The sequence below is a fragment of the Dromiciops gliroides genome, chromosome 4 (assembly GCF_019393635.1).
Source record: "Dromiciops gliroides isolate mDroGli1 chromosome 4, mDroGli1.pri, whole genome shotgun sequence".
NCBI classification, from domain to species: Eukaryota; Metazoa; Chordata; class Mammalia; order Microbiotheria; family Microbiotheriidae; genus Dromiciops; species Dromiciops gliroides.
The window spans coordinates 238554356-238568480 of record NC_057864.1 but is presented as its reverse complement, the minus strand read 5'-3'; the positions used below and the strand labels follow the sequence as shown (position 1 = coordinate 238568480).

The window sequence follows — 14125 nt, the reverse complement described above, 5'->3', positions numbered from 1 at the left end:
AATCAACTGTGAAAGACTTGGCTACTCAGATCAATTACAATTATAAGAGATCATAATGAAAAAAAATGCTATCCATCTCCAGATAAAACTGATGAACTCTGAATGCAAATTGACATGTAATTTTCTCACTTTCTTTATTTTTCTTTCCTTTTTTGAAATATGGTTAATATGGAAATATTTTTTACTTGACATCACATTCATAATGGCTATCATATTGCTTGCCTTCTCATTGGGTGTATGAGGGGAGAGAATTTAGAAATCAAAATTTTAAAAGAACATTAAAAATAAATAATAAATTGGGGTGTGTGTGTGTGTGTGTGTGTGTGTGTAAGCAGTTGGGGATTTCAGTATTCTCTAGTAGCCAGAGGAAATACTGCGTTCGGTTGATGCTCTGATTTCCCCACATATGGCCTACAGCTAGAACAGCTCGCCATCTGGTGGATACTTCAGATATGTACTACTGACTGGATTGTAACCATCGTGATAGACAACACTTACAAAGCCAGAACCAAACATCCATGTTGTGGCCCACTGCCTATCCTGCTCTTGTGCCTCTACCACCCTGCCTTGGTGAAGTCTATGGCTTAGTAATATAGCTATGGATAGTCCAAATCCATAATGTGGCCATGTGTTCCCAGAGAAAGCTGGCACAATCCCTGTCCTGATAAAAATGGCTGAATCAATAGTAGGCCTCCCCTGGCTGTTGATGAAAGAACAGAAGAGCTCCCTTTCCTGGGCCAGAATCTCTAGGAATTGGGAAACCTAGAGACAGCAGGGTCATAAAAGGGAAATTTGAGATAATTCATTTCTAACCCTCTCATCCTACAGTTTTCTAACTGAGGCCTAGAGATGAAGCACGAAGATCATACAGGTAGTAAATGACCAAGCTAGAATTTGAACTCAGGTCCTGTGACTCCAAGTTCTCCACTTTTTCCACTGTACTGCCTTACTTCTCTGGAGTAGGCTCTCCTGCCTAATGTCCCCTTTCCTTCCTAGTCCCTTTGTTCCCACTTCTACTAAAATCTTTCTTTACCTGAGTGGGGATAAAATTCAAGGGGCTATGCCCACAGTTCCCCAAGAAAGTGAGCTTACAGAAGATGCTAAGCAGAATTTGTACATCATACCTGGCCCTTTCTGGTCATATGCCCTACCATGGCACCTTTTCATTTCTGATCTCCCCCAAGCATCTTCTTTCCCTGAATTTCCAAATAACCTGATCTTTCTTCTTCCAAGGCAACACCTAATTACCCAAATAATTACCTAACTTTCCTGTCCCCCTTTCTTCTTAGGATGTGAATACCTTCTCCCACCAAGTATTACCAGGACTCCCAACCCAGGCTACTCTCCCCACCCCATCTCTACCTCTATGCCATCCTGTCTTTGAAGTCAGTGGGAACCAGGGGCCTAGGTCCTAGATCTGAGAATGTACTTACATATTTACTTTTCAAAGTCCTCCCTTCACATCTGTTTTTAGACTTGTGTTCTTCCTCTTATGCCACAGGGCCCATGAGATGTTTCTCCCTCCCCAGACTGGCCTCTCTTGTAGATTCCCTCCCTGCCTTTCCTTTCACCAGACTTCTTTCCTCCTGTCTCCTCTATCCCAGGGCTAAACATTTTTAATCAGTCCCAGAGCTATTGGGGACTCCTCTAATGCTTCCTACTTCAAGAAGCTATTCCTTTCATTATGGGGCCCTTGGTCTGTTTCCATTTTTGTTTTAGTTTACATGAAACCCATAACTTATTCCTATCCATCCCTGAACACTTACATACCACACACCTCAGCTGGCACACTCTTCCTCAGACTTTATCCTTTTCTTCTCCACCTTCAACAGTTTCTCTCCCCTACTCATTTCTCTATTTAAAAGTTCTAATCACCAGGCCCTGGGAAATTTCCATGAAAAGACACAGACCTGGGAGGAGGAGCGGGGGAGGAAGGGAAGAAATGGAAAGAATATGTTCCATTAATAGTACCTACCACATATGAGTGAGAGAGTCTGGTTAGAGTGTCACAAATTCACACTGGCCTACCAAGAGTCAGAGTGGGAGCAATAGGAAGTAAAAACTTCCAGACACAGATGCAGCGATCAGTTATATGAGCTGAAAATGGACACAGCCTCGAGTACCTCAGAAGAAGGCTATAGCCTTATATCAGGAAACAAGGAGTCCACTGTCATCTCAGTGGCCCTTGGAGGAGATGAGCTGAGAAGTACAAGCAAGAAGGAGAAAGGTTAGATGAAAGGGAGGGCTCATCCATCATGTATTATTTTCCTTTTCTTCTTTCACGCACTCTATATACCTCTACCCAAGTCCAGCCCCTCCCTTAGGGTGCTGGAGTCAGCTAAAGCAGATGGGGAAGTGAAGACAAGGAGGTGGTGGAGAAGGGGTTCCAGGAAAGAGGAAGTCTAGGAGGCAGGCAGCAGAGGATATTGGCTTGGAGAGGATTGACAGAAGGACAGACAGGTTTGCCTGGCTCCAGCTCTCTTGTAACCACTTGGAGGTCATGAACCAGACCAGAGACTTTCAGGGTAAGAGACAGGGTAGTGGTAGTAGGGGCAGAACTGGTAGAGTTGAATAGGGGAGGAGTAAGAGGGGAACTCTAGGAGTTGGGAGACAACTGGTAGGGTGGGGTGAGTTTATTTAGAGTACTATGTGTGGCAAAGAAGGCAAGTAATAGGAAAGTCAGTTGAGTACTATTCATCTCTTGTTTCTCCACCCTTCCTAGGGGGCAAGGAATTTGGACTGCTGAAAGCTCAGCAGGAGGAGAGACTGGATAGAATCAACCAGGTAAGAAGGTGAAAAAGGAGGGTAGGGGAACACAAAGGGAAGGAAAGCAAGGATTTGAGGAGGGGATTGCTCACTTCCTTGCCTGTCCCCCACAGGAATTCCTGGATGACCCCAAATATAGCAATGATGAGGATCTACCCGCCAAACTAGAAGCCTTTAAGAGTAAGAGAAAGGGAAGAGTCCTGGTAAGGGTGGGGAGCCAGGAATAGACACGAAATCTCTCTGCATTTAGGGAGACACCATCTCCTATCCCGTAACTCCCCTGTACTCGAACCTAACCTCCAATAGCATCCATTTGTTTCCCTCCTTTCCCCCCCCAAGTTTCCTAATTGTTCTTATCTCCCACCCCATCTCTCCAACTCCACCCTTCTCAACCACCCTCTTACCAAAAACCTGTCTCTCCTATTAATAAATGAGTTTCTTCTCCTCACCCTCCCTCCCTGCTCTCTTTTTATTCTCCTTATCCCCCCAGAGAAATATATGGAGTTTGACCTGAATGGAGATGGCAATATAGGTGAGAATGGGGTATTTCTTCCCAAAACACGTCTAGCAATGGGGAGGGTAAGCTATCCCCAGTCTTTGCCAAACTACCAGGGGCCTGACATTTGCTTCAGTCCTACTCACTCAGTAGGGTGGGAATCTACTTCCTTCATGGGGTGGGAAAGAAGAGGATGGGAATCTAAAGGAATGGTGTTGTATGATCCTCTCCAATCAATCTGGAAGATATAATGTCCTTGAAGAGAATGCTGGAGAAACTAGGAGTCCCCAAGACTCACCTGGAGCTGAAGAAACTAATTAGAGAGGTGGCAGGTGGCTCTGGGGAGACCTTCTGTTACCCTGACTTCCTCAGGATGATGCTAGGCAAGAGATCAGCCATTCTTAAAATGTAAGTGTTAGACCCTCTAAACTCTCCTGGATCCCCCACATTCTTTTTGTTTGTTTGTCTGATTTGGTTTTTGTTTTTGATGTCCCACATTCTTCATCTGAATTCTCTCTTGGGTTCTGCCTCTCCCTATCCATTTCCCAGACCTCCCAACTACAACTTCCCCAGTCTGGTCCATTCTCGCCAACAAAGAACAAAGGTTCTTCTTTTCCCTTCCACCAACTCTACTTCCTCCCATGTTTCTGAGGTCCTTACTTTCATACCCCAACATATGTCTTCTTAATTCACTTGGTTCTGACCCCTAACTCCTCTCTCAAACAGACTCTTCCCCACCCCCATCCCTTTCTATCTTTCTAATTCTCCAATTCAGGATCCTGATGTATGAGGAGAAAAACAGAGAACAAGAGAAGCCAATGGCCCCCCCGGCCAAGAAAGCAATCTCTGACTTGCCTTGATGGGGTAGGGGTGGAAGGTTAATTCAGGGGGTTCATCTTCCCCCAACAACAAAATGGGAAATCAAAACTGGAAAGCAAGCTGTGAATGAAATACATTCCCTTACCCTCAAAATTAAGCTTTATTTGATTTATTTGGGGGGGGGTAGAATTGGGATAGGCTAGAAGGACCCTATAAAAAGTATGTTGTGAATACCTACCCAGCTTTGAAGTTACTTAGTGCTTTGAAGTTAGCAAAGTGTTTTTATCACAACCACCTGATGGAATAGAAAGTGAAAGTATTAACTACCCCCACCCACCCATTTGAACCAAACGAAGTCTCCAGACTACACATTCAGAGACCTTTTCTGATTCTCAGGCTAGATGGAGAAAGATAACAACTTATATTTCAAGTGATAATTAATGCTACAATTAACACAGGACCCTCCCCATTAGCTGCAGAATGTCCTAGGGAGTACAGAGGAGGAAGAGGTTACTTTAGGCTGAAGTGGGACTTCAGGGATGGTTTCACAAAGCACATAATACAAGAAGTGATGGACCTCAAAGACTAGGTAGGTAGGGTTGTAGCTGAGAGAATTTTTTTTTTTGGTATTGAAACTGGAAGTATGTTCTGAAGATAGTTCCCCTACCAGATTGTTAGGCCACTGAGGGCAAGAACTGGGTCATGTCTATTTCTGTATCCTCTACAGTACCTTGTGCTTTCATGTATGTGAGAATTTTCTTGAGCAACAAGTCTACAGCTTATAGTCTTAAAAGTTTCCTGAGGTTTGGAGAGGTCAAATGACTTGCCTATAGTTATACATCTTGTCAGAGGTAGTATTTGAAACTAGGTCTTCCTTTCTCCATCCAAATACAGCCACTTGAGCCTCTCTCTCAGGTATGGTTGGACCACAGAAAATGTTTTGTAACTGAGTAGGCCACTCACTACTCAGGTCTGGTTGGAGCAAGGCATTTAGGTCAAGGAGAAGTTTTGAAATAAGATCGATGGAGTATTGTCTATCTTTTGAAAACCTGTTATAATATGTTAAGTGCACTAGGAACCTACCTCTCTTTTATTACAATTATGTCATAGAGTTCTAAAGGATTCATGATGGAAAATGCTATCCACTTCCAGAGAACTGACTGCAGATTGAAGCATATTTATTTCACTTTTTCGTGATTTTTTTTCAACATGGTTAACATGGAAATGTTTTACTTGACATCACATTTATAATGGTTATCATATTGCTTGCCTTCTCAAAGGGAGAGGGACTGGAAGGGGGAAAATTTGGAATTGAAAATTCTTAAAAAGAAATTTCAAAAAAAAGGTTACTTAAAAACAATTATGTCATACAAATGACATTGTTTTTCTTCACTGGTTGCTTATATTATGCTAAACAGATATTCTGACAAAATAGCTCCCTTCTTTGTTACTGTTCCTCTGGTTTGCATATATATTATGCCAAGAAGAACTAGCTAGAGCAGTGGTTCTCAATGCCCGGGGTTGGGTGTCCCTTAGATGCTTTTAGGCTGTGCTGGAATTAAGCGATTTTCACAATATTAACAATTCTTATTTTTAATACAGTAAATACTGAGATATATCCGACATAAACAAAAGTTCTGTGGGGGTGGGGTCTTCGTGGGGCAGAAGGGTTGTCCTTAAAGTTAAGAACTGTTCAGTACAAAGCAGAGAGGTAGCAAGGAATAGCGAATGGAAAGCAACCCTGGAGGCCAGAAATACCTGGGCTCAAGGCCTGTCTCCGTCACCTTGGGCAAGTCACTGAACCCTGAGACTGTAAGAGGCAGAAGATGCGGACCTGCGCTGGTCCCGAGCCCTCCTATCGGTGAAATCACACACAGGTCGTCTCGAACTCCTGTCTCTCTATATAAGATAGGACTTCGAATGAATCCCGCTAATGCCACAGAAAGTTGGCCTCTTCATCCTTTGGATCTGGGTCCTCTCAACTGATTTACATTAAAATAAACGTGTAAATAAATCCGAGGCGTGTTTTATTAACAGAAACCGCGTGAAGCCCCGCCCCATTACTGTCTACATAACTCTCGCGAGAATATCATGAGGCCCACACAGATCTCAATCTCGGTATATACTATACGAGTAATCCGACTATCCCTTCCCACCCCTTTACCGCTCCATTAGTTCCACGCGTTCCGCCCCTATTTCCAGCTACGCCGCTTACGTCTACCCCGCCTCTTCCCGCCGCGTACGCCACACGCATGCTCCGCCCCTTTGCTCCTCCTTCCGTAGCTTACGCTCGACATCTACCAACCGCCGAACAGGCCGGCGCCGTGGCCCCGCCCCTCCCGCACGGATCACGCCTTACGCCTCACGTCTCATGCCGTAACGGCCGACTGAGGATGGGAGGGAGCCTACCTCCTTAGCCAACCAAAGTCCCAGCTACAGCCTATCCCACCCCTTTATGCAAATAACCCCCTCACCCTCCCCCTTCGCTTGTCCTCGTTTTTTGTCCCCCCCACTCCTTTATTTTTTCTTCCCAGGGTTTTCCTTTTCTTTCTCCCCCCCCCTTTTTTTAAACGAACAGCACAGCCATTAAAGAGTGGGGCCGGGTGGCGGGAACCCCACCCCTTATGCAAATGAAGGGGGCGTGCCCCGGCGCGGAGGGAGGCGGGAGGTTGGGGGGGGCGCTCCCGGGGGCGGCGGTTGCCCGGATGGGCCGTTAGTCGGAGCCGAGCCGCCGAGCGAGCGAGGGAGACGGGAGGAGCCGAAGCCGGCGCCATCCGCCGCCATCCGCCCCCGCCCCGCCGCCATCCCGCCCCGGGGAGCCCCAGACCGCGGCCCCGGACCCCCGCGCACCCGGCCAGGTGAGTCTGGGGGGCGCGCAGCGGGGCGGCCACCTCATTCCCGGCGCGGGTGGCGGCCGGCGGCTGCGACGGAGAGGCTGGCGCTAGAGGCGGCAGCGGCGACGGGGGGAGGAGGTAGAAGCAGCAGCAGCCATCAGCCGCCGCCGCCATTTTGTCCTCTTCTCGCTGCCGGGGCCCGGCCGCCCCTCCCCCAGGGCCCCCCACCCCCTCCTGGTCCCCTCCCCCCTCCCTAGGAGGGGGATAACCTGCCTTCCTCAGCTTCTAGCGGGGCTACCTTCACTCCCTCTTGGGGGGGTGCCTCCATCTCTCTCAACTAGGGGTAACAGCTTCCCCCTCAAAAACAACCTCCTCTCTATCCCCTTCCTCCATATTGTACCCCGGCCCCCCTGGCCCAGCGCTTTCCCGATTCGCTGGGACTTAGCCCTCTCCCAGGCTGCCAGGTCTCTTCTCCCCCTCCCGGTGTCACCTCATTTCCCCTCCTTCCGGGTCGCCCCTCTCCCTTTGAGTCACTCAGACCCCGGCTCCCCTAGATAACCTTTCTCCCTGTCTTTCCCCCACCTTTCCTTTTCTCCTCACCATTCCCCTTTTCCATCCCTTTCTCCAATTTCGATGTGCCCCCATTCTTGCCCTTTTCTTCACATCATCTCTAAACTTAACCTCCCACGTTACATTTTCTCCCACCTAGGGCCTATGTGTCCCACCCTCCTTTTCCCCCCGCTTAAAGCCTTTTTTTCCCCCCTGGACATTTTTCACTTCCCCCTCCCCTCATTTTTTGCCATATCCTCTGATAAAACTAGGTACCCCCCTCCCAGTCCAGCCCTTCACCATTAGTAAGTAGCCCACCTTGAGTAGGTTCTTTTTTAGGATGATTCCCTATTCCTTTCTTCCCCCTTTCTGGGTATGGGCCAGTCCTTCCCCTTGGGAAGATGTACATGGTTATTTACACCCTCATTTGCCCTCTGTAAGAAAGCAAACTGCTCTCTTCCTCAAAGGATATTCCATCCCCTCCCCCTTCTCCAGCTTGACAAAAAGAAATTGTGTCTCTCATGCTTTGGGTCCAATCCCGGTGGCAGCCCTAAAGGAAGGGGATGTGCTGCCTCCCTTCCCCTACACATGGCAGTCACACTGCGTCTGGGCAAGTGGGGGATAAGGAATGCTGGGCCTGAAGATAGGCAAGCAACCATGGGTTTGGGATTTTTAAGTTCTGAGAAGAGGGAAGTTAAAAGGGAAGGTTCTGGGACTGGTGGGGAGGGAAATGTTCAGGTGCGTGGTCCATATTACTTTATTTCTTCACCATCTGGATTGGAAAGATAAAAGTTGGCTGGTACCTTGGCCCAGGATCTGAGTCTGCGGTATGCTGGACTCTCCAGGGGTTTGGCTGTAAGGCAGGCAGTTGTGCGGGTAGTTTGGGTGCTTCAGCCAGAGAGTGTGGGTGAACACTGATTGTTCCTCTGAGCATTTCTCCATTCTGGCTATGCAAGCTCATAAAATTCCCAAACTCCCAGCATTCCTCTTTCCTAACCCTCCCCAGATGGGACAGAAGGCATGCTGGGAATAGACCCTGGGGCTTTGGGCCCTGAAACTGGGTTGGGGAGTTTAAAACTGAATGGAGGGTTCAGGTTTGAAAAGTGATGGAACTGAGTCAATTTCTGCTTTTTGTGAGCTATGTTATCTTACTGGTTTTCTTTGGAATAAGCATTAGTGTATCCCCTCTGAGGGAAAGAGAAATATTTTTGCTTTAGTTGTTGGAAGATGGAAAGAGCTAAAGGACAAAGGAGAGATCTAATGTTTTCCATAGAACTCTAAAATGAAGTCTTTAAGTTGCTAATATTCCCTCCACCTCTTTCCCCACCTCTCATAATCTGTGACTTTTCATTGTGGTCTCTGAGGATGAGGCAGGTAGAAATATCAATTGCTGAAAGGCAACAGGATTTGAAATTCAGAACATCCTGACCGAGTTTGGAGGGTGTGAGAAACTTGACTTTTTGGGTGTCTGAGGGTAATAGAAGGCTTAAATAAGCCAGGGGTCCAAGATATCTTTGACAATGAAGGAAGTGAGATCTGGGCATAGCCTTCCTCTTGGGTTCCTGAGAAAATAGAGTGAGGTGTTGGAACCCCACCTGCAGGCTCCAGCACGTTTCGGGGGAGGCGCCTGCAGGACCCAACGTACTCAATGAGCTTCCAGCGCGATGTCCGATCGCTCGGGGCCGACTGCCAAGGGGAAGGATGGAAAGAAGTATTCCTCGCTCAACCTGTTTGATACATACAAGGGCAAGTCCTTAGAGATCCAGAAACCCGCTGGTGAGGGCCCTTATGGGAATGTTGCCATGTTGGAGGGGATGGGGACAGAAATGATGGGAGTGCTTAAGGTCCTTTGGGGGAACCAGACATAGAGGAGACATGGGAGGCCAAAGGAACACCGAAGGCTTAGCATGCCTACCCTAGGGATAGAGTGGGAGGGGGTAGATACCTGATTCTGGGTAAGAGTTATTTTACCTCCCACAAAGGCGTGTCTGTGGCTTCCCATCCGTAGATGCGTAAGAACTGGAGGTAAAGAAATGAGGGCTAGGAACAGTTCAGGGCTGGCTTACCCTACCCTTGCTAGCCTAGGACTTCCAGTCCTACATTAATTCTTAGGGGGATAGAGTCTCAGCCTTAATTCCAGAGATGAGGGTTTTATGGTCAAATTGATCAAAGAATGGTGTAAATCATGGGTATCTGGCATTTGAGTCTTCTAGATCTGAGCCAGATCTTTCATGGGCTAGGTTGGAGACACTCATGACCCTTCTCCATCTCTTTCCCCTAGTTGCTCCTCGACATGGCTTACAGAGTCTTGGGAAAGTTGCCATCGCCCGGCGCATGCCACCCCCAGCCAATCTGCCGAGTCTGAAAGCCGAGAACAAAGGCAATGACCCCAATGTCTCGCTAGTGCCGAAAGACGGGACAGGATGGGCAAGCAAACAGGAGCAGCCCGACCCCAAGAGGTGTGGGGAACAGAAGAGGTGTTGGGGCTTCAGCTTTTCTCATAGGGATAATGGTGTATTAGAGTTGGAGTTTGGATTAGCTCTTCATGCGTAAACATTGGGGACACGAAGAGGGTTGGGGCCTAAGTTTTCATTACTGTCTCATTTGATTCTGGAAATGTCTTCTTTAAATTGATGGAAGAGGTGGATAACCCAGGCTTAAACACTCTGTCCTTCCATCTTCCTCCAGTTCCGATGCCTCAACTGCTCAGCCGCCGGAATCGCAGCCACTGCCGGCTTCACAGACGCCTGCCTCCAGCCAGCCGAAGCGCCCCCCAGCAGTCCCCGAGGTATTTTTTTTTTACATGCCCTTTTTTTTTTTTTTGCAGGGGGCAATGGGGGTTAAGTGACTTGCCCACGGTCACACAGCTAGTGTCAAGTGTCTGAGGCTGGATTTGAACTCAGGTACTCCTGAATCCAGGGCTGGTGCTTTATCCACTGCGCCACCTAGCCATCACCCCCAGGTATTTTTTAGGAAGGTTCAGCCATACTTGGGATAGAGAGATAAAGGCATCCAAGGCCCCTAGCTCACTTTTAACTTTATGCCTCTCCCAACAGAACGCCCCTTCGGTTCCAAGCGGGGTAAAGTCTTGGGCACAAGCCAGCGTCACCCATGGAGCGCACGGGGATGGTAAGTGGGGATATTGGAATAAGCTCTTCTGAAGGACAGATATGCATGTTTCCTTTGCAATATTCCTTCATTGCCTTCTTCTGTTTAGTAACTCTTTCTAAAGCCTATGCTTTGTGACGGTGGTGCTACCCTCCCCCTAAAAACAGTCAGGTTTTCCTTGGCCATGTCCTGATTCTCATCTAGGTTTATCTTCCCAGGAACTAAGTCTCTGTCCTGTTAGGCTTTTTAGGAATAAGCAGAACATCTCTTAGCAGAACCAGCTTTCATTCTTGACTGATAAGCAGGTATCACCAGAGCCACCCATGAGGTGGGGGAGAAGGAATCTAAAATCTGATAATTGGGTGCACTGCAAATGTTTGATATGTTTGATAATACTCTGGCCTTTAACTCATCCCTTGTAGGTGGAAGGGCATCAAACCTACTGTCACGATTCTCTCGAGAGGAATTTCCGACCCTGCAGGCGGCTGGCGACCAGGACAAGGCTGCCAAGGAAAGGGAGTCTGCCGAACAGTCGTCTGGGCCCGGACCAAGCCTCCGCCCCCAAAGTGTGTCCCTCTTTTTTTAAAAAAAAAGTTTTATTGCTACTTTTAAATTGTTCGTTTTCACTACCCATTTTCCCTTTTTCCCCCTTTCAAGATGTAACTCAGAATTGCTTTCTTCATTCCATTATTCTTGACCTGTGTGGTCTTTCCAATACATCCTTTCCCAATAAGGTCTTCAGTTTCTATTCCAGAACCAGTTGCTGACCTGATGAGCTTTGTTCATCCCTATTCCTGTTACCTATGTTCACTTGCTCTTGAGTAGTCACATCTTTTTTTTTTTTTTTTTCCTTTCCCTTCCTCCTGTCTAACCCCCAACCTTGTAACAGATGCCACAACCTGGAGGGATGGAGGTGGGCGGGGCCCTGATGAGCTGGAGGGCCCGGACTCCAAACTCCATCATGGTCACGACCCCCGGGGGGGGCTCCAGCCCTCCGGCCCCCCCCAGTTCCCTTCCTACCGCGGGATGATGCCGCCCTTTGTGAGTTGTGGGTCTTGAGAGAAGGTGATCTTGGTGGTCTAGGGAATAAAGGAACAGCAAGAGGGTTGGACCAGGGATTTGGAGGGAAGGATTGGACCTCTTGAATTCTCTTCTGAGTGCAAGTGTTGGGACCTCTTGCAGATGTACCCCCCATATCTCCCGTTCCCTCCTTATGGACCACAGGGGCCTTACCGATACCCTACTCCTGATGGGCCCAGGTGAGAGAGCAAGCACTGGGTGTGGACCTGGGTTGGAAGGGTTGTGGGGCTGAGGGTTAGGATACCTAGAGTCTGGGAGACTGGATAGACTGGGACCTATGAGGGAATGAGATGTATCTCCTAGGAAACAGAGCCCCATTTAGAGGTGTAATCCGTTCACATACCCTTAATGCAGCCGATTCCCCCGGCTGGCTGGCCCCCGGGGCTCAGGTCCCCCCATGCGCCTGGCAGAGCCTGTGAGCCGACCCTCCATCCTCAAGGAGGATAACCTCAAGGAATTTGACCAGCTGGATCAGGAGAATGATGACGGTTGGGCGGGTGAGTGGAGAATCCAAGGAGAGCTGGATAAAGGGAACCTATGAAACAGGATCTGCTGGGAGAAAAAAAAAAAGCTAGGACCAATGAGGGAAAGGATAAGATCTTTCAGGATATATGGGAGGCTGGCGGTGGCGTGGGGGGGAGTAGAAAAGGCAATGATGAAGAGTTTGGGGAATTAGGGGTGTTAAAGGAGACACTTTGAGGGGTCAGTTGGAATGGGAGAGTTGAAAGAGACAGAAATTGAATCAGTATATCTACCAATTAATGTAATTTGTCCACCACCACTACCCTTCCCCCCCAGGTCTTGGTCCCAACCCTAGAGGGAAGAGTAGTCAGCCAAATAATCCAAGCCAAAGTTGCCCAGGTCCCAGTAGAAAGAGAATAGGTTTACCAGCTTATGCCCTCCCTCCAGGGGCCCATGAGGAGGTAGACTACACGGAAAAGCTCAAGTTCAGCGATGAGGAGGATGGTCACGACTCTGATGAAGAAGGAGCAGAGGGCCAGTGAGTGGGGGTAGAAGTTGGGGGCATTCCAGTTCTCTGAAGGCTGAGCTCCTGTGGTTCTTGGAGTAAATGACTTTTGATCAAGGGGGGGAAAGGGGTATTGTTAACCTTGCTCTGATTGCCCTTGTTCTTCCCACAGCAAGGAGTCTCGTCCTTCTAATGAGGACCGGCCTCCCGATACTACAGACAGCAAGAAGGGTTGCTCCCCTGGAAGTGAGCCACCCCCTCCCAAGACAGCTTGGACAGAGACCTCCCGGCCTCCCGAGGCAGAGCCTGGGCCTCCTGCCCCTAAGCCTCCCCCACCCCCACCTCACAGAGGCCCCACTGGGAATTGGGGGCCCCCTGGAGACTACCCAGTGAGTTTTGATAGGGAGCATTGTGATATCTATGAGGAATGTGGTAACAGGTGGGGGATGGGGGGATGGACAGTAGCTTATGGAAGGTTAGTATAAGAAAGTTAGTATAATGTTAACATAACATGGGCTGATGAGAGAGCCAGGATTGTTTGAGGCAAAGGTAATGTGAAGTTGGCAGAACACTGAGTTAGGGGCAAATACACCTGGGTATAAATCCTTGACTTAGTACTTCTCTATTTTGGGGAAGTCACATCACTTTGGGCTTTAGTTTCTAAAATAAGTGAATTGGACCTGATGATCTCTAAGGCGCCTTCTGACATGAGATACTGGGGTTTTAAGAATGCCAAAAGAAGAGATGGAGGAAGTAAAGTGAAGTCAAGGGCAAAATAGTGGAGAATTGGTTGAGGGTGGATCAAGCCTGAGATCTGGAAAGAAGAGAGGTGGGTGATCAAAAGAGCTCCGAGAATGAGCCTCTGAGAGAAATGGGAGGGGAAGACTAGTGGTGTTCCTCCATCTCATCCAAAGCTGAGAGGAGTGTGAAAAATGATCATTAATAACCAGTATCTTGGGGAGGTTCATATCTCTCCCCTTCTTACTAATACCTTATTTTAACCTTTACCTTCTTTGCTGATGAGTTTTGGACTTTGTCATGACCCCACCCAGGTGGAAGCTATTGTGTTCAACTCAGTTTAGGTGGGGTCTACATTCTTTGAATTGATGACCTTATATAGAGAAGATACTTTCCAGATCCAAGAGACACCTAGTCCTTCACTTTAAGATAATCCACATCCAATTACATTAACCAATTAGGTCTGATTGCTTTGGGGGGATCAAGGAGCAATGAGTGCTAAGTCACTTGCCCAGGGTCACACAGCTAGTAAGTGTCAAGTGTCTGAGGCCGGATTTGAATTCAGGTCCTCCTGAATCCAGGGCCGGTGCTTTATGCACTGTGCCACCTAGCTGCTCCCTGATCTTTAATGAAAAGGGTATAAAAACCTAAGGAGAGGTTAGAGCCATTTTTGTCAATCTCTTACTGGTCTTGGTTGATAAAATTGATTATGACTTATCCAGAATTTTGTCTCATAGTTATTTATTCACCACATTTGGCAGGGTTTAG

The 14125-nt window shown here is 48.0% G+C and overlaps 3 protein-coding genes and 1 non-coding gene across 13 annotated transcripts in view; 3 read left to right on the top strand and 1 right to left on the bottom strand.

The window, feature by feature from the left end:
- LOC122752883 (lymphotoxin-beta-like) overlaps window positions 1-7937 on the bottom strand; it is a 54577-nt gene extending 46640 nt beyond the window's left edge. Inside the window, exon 1 of the mRNA XM_043999843.1 lies at window positions 7783-7937. Within this exon, the coding sequence (XP_043855778.1) occupies window positions 7783-7873 (91 nt within the window). The 5' untranslated portion in view covers window positions 7874-7937. The remainder of the gene's footprint in view (window positions 1-7782) is intronic.
- AIF1 (allograft inflammatory factor 1) lies at window positions 2380-4234 on the top strand. The gene is made up of 6 exons (XM_043999847.1): window positions 2380-2525; window positions 2723-2784; window positions 2880-2946; window positions 3257-3298; window positions 3508-3670; window positions 4038-4234. The coding sequence occupies exons 1-6, from the start codon at window positions 2501-2503 to the stop codon at window positions 4120-4122; spliced, it is 444 nt and encodes a 147-aa protein (XP_043855782.1). The 5' UTR covers window positions 2380-2500; the 3' UTR covers window positions 4123-4234.
- PRRC2A (proline rich coiled-coil 2A) overlaps window positions 6764-14125 on the top strand; it is a 17552-nt gene continuing 10190 nt past the window's right edge. For 7 of the 10 annotated variants that reach the window (XM_043999834.1, XM_043999826.1, XM_043999830.1 and 4 more), the window contains exons 1-11: window positions 6764-6939; window positions 9066-9240; window positions 9746-9923; window positions 10153-10252; window positions 10521-10593; window positions 10995-11138; window positions 11462-11613; window positions 11755-11831; window positions 12007-12149; window positions 12562-12652; window positions 12792-13008. In XM_043999834.1, the coding sequence (XP_043855769.1) occupies window positions 9129-9240; window positions 9746-9923; window positions 10153-10252; window positions 10521-10593; window positions 10995-11138; window positions 11462-11613; window positions 11755-11831; window positions 12007-12149; window positions 12562-12652; window positions 12792-13008 (1287 nt within the window). In that variant the 5' untranslated portion in view covers window positions 6764-6939; window positions 9066-9128. The remainder of the gene's footprint in view (window positions 6940-9065; window positions 9241-9745; window positions 9924-10152; window positions 10253-10520; window positions 10594-10994; window positions 11139-11461; window positions 11614-11754; window positions 11832-12006; window positions 12150-12561; window positions 12653-12791; window positions 13009-14125) is intronic. The other 3 variants (XM_043999833.1, XM_043999831.1, XM_043999828.1) reach the window with 1 other exon arrangement.
- Window positions 9434-9568, top strand: LOC122727127. Its single transcript, XR_006353079.1, has one exon. It is a non-coding gene; the product is annotated as a small nucleolar RNA SNORA38 (small nucleolar RNA).